This window comes from Morone saxatilis, unplaced genomic scaffold, assembly GCF_004916995.1.
Source record: "Morone saxatilis isolate NCDOM2014 unplaced genomic scaffold, NCSU_SB_2.0 Contig5, whole genome shotgun sequence".
Taxonomy (NCBI): Eukaryota; Metazoa; Chordata; class Actinopteri; family Moronidae; genus Morone; species Morone saxatilis.
The window spans coordinates 16,687,533-16,691,376 of NW_023340095.1; the positions used below are offsets into that span (position 1 = coordinate 16,687,533).

Here is a 3,844-nt window from a genome sequence, read left to right on the forward strand (position 1 = left end):
ATAATAATAATAATGATTATTATTATTAATGATTGTTGAATTTAAATTAGCTGCTTCTGTTTGTCTACACTGTTCACTCTGGACTACACTTTAAATTTTAACTTTAAAATGACAAAAAGGGTAGGCAGATTATGAAAGGAACTGAGTAAATGTTTTTTGTGTGTGGGGGTCATCCACTGGACTCCACTCTCAACTCTGCTGATGCACCAACCACCAACACAGCTGCCAAAAACTACAAATTTGTGGTGACTACAATTAAACCCGGAGTGAACTCGAGACTAATCCCTGTCACGTGAAAACCGTTTAAGTATCGAGTGTAAGGTCCTTGGTCTCATTAAGCCATGGGAACACACTAGAACTTCACTTTCATCAGTTTAAGGGAGTGTAAAAGAGCTTTTTTTCTTAGGAGGCTTAAACTGATTCCTCTGACAGGTTTCATCCTCTCTGAACCCACCAGGGCTGCCAGGACGGAGGTGGTGCAGCTGAGGAAATACTGTACTGAAATCAAATACTTAACGTAGGAGCAGCCTGAACGTTTTCAAGTTTACTTTTAGTCTTTCATTTTCAGCAGTCACACATAAGGGCACGAGCTACAAGATACCTTAATGTTTCCTTTCTTGACCACAGCCTCTTCTTCTTAAGCAGGAAGCCAACAGGGAAACAACCCTTGATGAAAGCAATGACAGCTCTTCCACTTGCACATATCAGTTTAATATGTTTGTCTGCAAGCCTTATTTCCTGAAAGAAGTCTTTATTAGCCTAGCCAAAGACGGTATACCAGCTAAGGCTGCACTCTTTAATCAACTGCTGCTGAGTTACAATCACATCCAGCCAACACTTTTTTCTGTCCCACTGGACACTGAAACCTCTCGACTTTCTGCCCGTTCCAGGAAGCAGAACAATAATGTTGTTGTTAGGAGTTAGTGTCTACATTTTACTCTGCAGCCCTCCTTCATTTTCACTGTACAGTTTACATCTCTAGCTCTTGTCTGAGTACAACAAGTACTTGGACAAGATTCAAATTAGCATTGTTGTGGGAGAGCTAGTCTGGCCTCTGCACGACCTGTAAGAGTTATAAAGGGAACAAACAGTGTGCAGCGCAGGACTCACGACTCCATGTACAATTATTTCCATACATTCAAGATAAAATCAAATACAATACAAATCCATACTTTAGAAGTACTACTATCATGATGTTTTGTACAAATGTTTTATATAACTATAAACCATATATAGATAGTTGCAGGGATTATATGAAACCTTTTACTTACAAATATCACACTTGAGTCCAAACTCCTTTGGGATTTTGTTCAAACGAACCAGAGGTGTGTGTCCAATTTTTCCAAGGATGTTGGGGAGGATGCTGGAGGCTTTGGTGCTGTGATGGACAGACGGGAAAATACCCAAGAAAAATTCACCATCAGCTGTCTGTCCATAAAGCTTTACCTTTACCTAATGACAGTTCGGTGGAAATAGAATCACGTCACATCCAACGTGCTGACAATTAACCCTTCCCTCAGCAGTCATGTGACCTCGTTAATGTCAGATCTCCAGCTATGACCTGTCACAATCACTGCTAGGAACAAAGCATTTCTCACTCCACTGCTTTTATATTATCAGCCGTTTAATACTAATTAAATATCCCCAAAACACAAGTATGCATGCATATACAGTATGCTATTAGAGTACATGGAGAGTGAATTCAAGGTGAGATTTTCCTTGTTTAAACTTTTACCTTTAATTACTCTGTTTAAAATGACTGTTATTAACAATTTTGTTGGAAAGTCACAAATCGTGTTTTGTATTTTAGCTCCTGATCCTTCTCATTTACATGTCTGTATCCAGCTGTCTCATAATTTGTCCCTGCTTACCCTTTACACCTGAATTAATTCATGGATGAGCACTGATTTATCTCCCGAGCTTTCATTAACGTGACTCTCACCGTGCTGGGTGGCTATGAGGCGACTCTGAAAGAGGTGCACCCAGCCTCCAGGTACACCTGCTGGGTAAATCAGGGCGGATCCAGTTCCTCTGATCAGCACTCACTTCCCTCTCATCACTCTCATTGGTTAATTCATCCTGAACCTTCACACAGTCCTGGTCTCCATTTGCAGACTTTTGACCCAGAGCAATATCTGCATTTATCATGTTAGCTGTGTGTGGACAAAGAGAAGGAACATCTCCCAGATATGTTCGCTCAGAAAGCATGGCTCACCTGCGGGGAGGTGGAACAGGTGTTACAATCACACAGGCACATAAACAAAACCTTTCTAACAGGAATGAATACACAGCTTGAATCTGGCTAAACATTACATGTATTATACATCTGAGGGTGGTTGGTCTGTTCAAGAAGTCAATTAGTTTTTAACAGATTTTAGGAAAACACAATAAAGCAGCTATTTCCAGTTAACTACTGTAAGTGGCTGTAGATAACGTTCCCTTTGTTTGAAAAGGAGAGAAAATGCAAAGCTACAAGAAAAAAATTTATGATTTAATGGATATTTTGGCCACTTGGGGGCAACAGAGCCTTTCCTAAACACACCATTGCCATATTATCACTTTATAAAGTCATTATGGCGACAGTGTCAACATCCAGAAGGCTTTTGGGATGATTTTGGGTGAATATGATTTACAGTAATGAGAGGAAAAGAGGTTAAATTGATGTCACTCTAGCACTCAGACAGATAAGACAATACAGACTCATCAGGTTGAGAAAGGCTTTGCTCTTACTGTCATTGCCTCAGATTGAATATCCTTGATATGGTGCCTTTTGATTTAAAACAACTATTGAACACAATCAAAACATTGTGTTTGTTTGGTGTCCTGCAGGCAGGTTATATTTAATAAGACCAGGATGTGCTGGATGTTTAATCTGACGACTCTCTGGTTCAAACGATATGCTAAAGGCTCATTTAACACATTCATTTTTGCTGCAATCGTCTGACAGTAACAGGTAAAGTCCAGTGGTCTTTTTTTGTCTTTGTGCTGGATTTGTTATCAGACATTAGCAGATTGCATTCAACATGTAACAGGACGAAGTATCAGAAAGGTTAATCTTTTAAAGTTTCAGAGATATCAGAGAGTTGCTGCTATGCAAATTTAGTGGTGCTATTTGATTGAGGAGGTTCATACACTAGGGCCTTGTGCCTGATCTGTTTTAAACCAGCAGACATAACAGACCCTTTTCACACCAGATATTTTGAGTTGTACAGTAGGAAAAGCCCCAATAGCATCAAGTGTCCTGACAGTGAGCCAGAGTACAATACACTCAACACTGCAACTGAAACTAACTGAAAGCTAAATGGAAATCAGCCATCATTTTATTATTTACACTTCTACACAATCTATAGTCGATTAATCAGTTAGTTGATCAGGAGAAAATAATCAGCAACTATTTCATTAATAGTTTAATCATCTTTAAGTAAAACATGGTCAAAACTCACCAATTCCAGCTTCTCAAATATGAATATTTGATGCTTTTCTTATTCTTCTGTCTTCTTCTAGACACCAGCAACTGATTCTACACTGAGCGTTGACCAGCACAGACAGACCAGAGCATTTATCTGAGCGGGGNNGGGGGGGGGGGGGGGTGTTCCTCAGATAAACCACTGAGATCACCAATGGTGCAAGAGTCAGCTCCTTTACTTCAATAAAAGCTGCAACTACACAGTATAAAAATACTCAATTACACAAGTGGTGTATATATGACCAAGAGTATTATTACTGATGCATTTAATGTATGAGCTACCTATTTAAACCAGGTATTTTCTTTATTCTGGGGTAGAAAATAACATTTACTTAAGTTCTGTACTTTGGTACAACGTTGAAGGTACTTGTAACGTTA

General features: G+C 39.3%; 1 protein-coding gene across 1 annotated transcript in view; it reads right to left on the reverse strand.

Moving 5' to 3' along the window:
* cbsb (cystathionine beta-synthase b) overlaps positions 1–3,531 on the reverse strand; it is a 12,360-nt gene extending 8,829 nt beyond the window's left edge. The window contains exons 1-3 of the mRNA XM_035675922.1: positions 3,444–3,531; positions 1,943–2,215; positions 1,272–1,378 (exon numbers count right to left, since the gene is read on the reverse strand). Coding sequence (XP_035531815.1) covers positions 1,272–1,378; positions 1,943–2,208 — 373 coding nt within the window. The 5' untranslated portion in view covers positions 2,209–2,215; positions 3,444–3,531. The remainder of the gene's footprint in view (positions 1–1,271; positions 1,379–1,942; positions 2,216–3,443) is intronic.
* Positions 3,532–3,844: the final 313 nt, after the last annotated feature.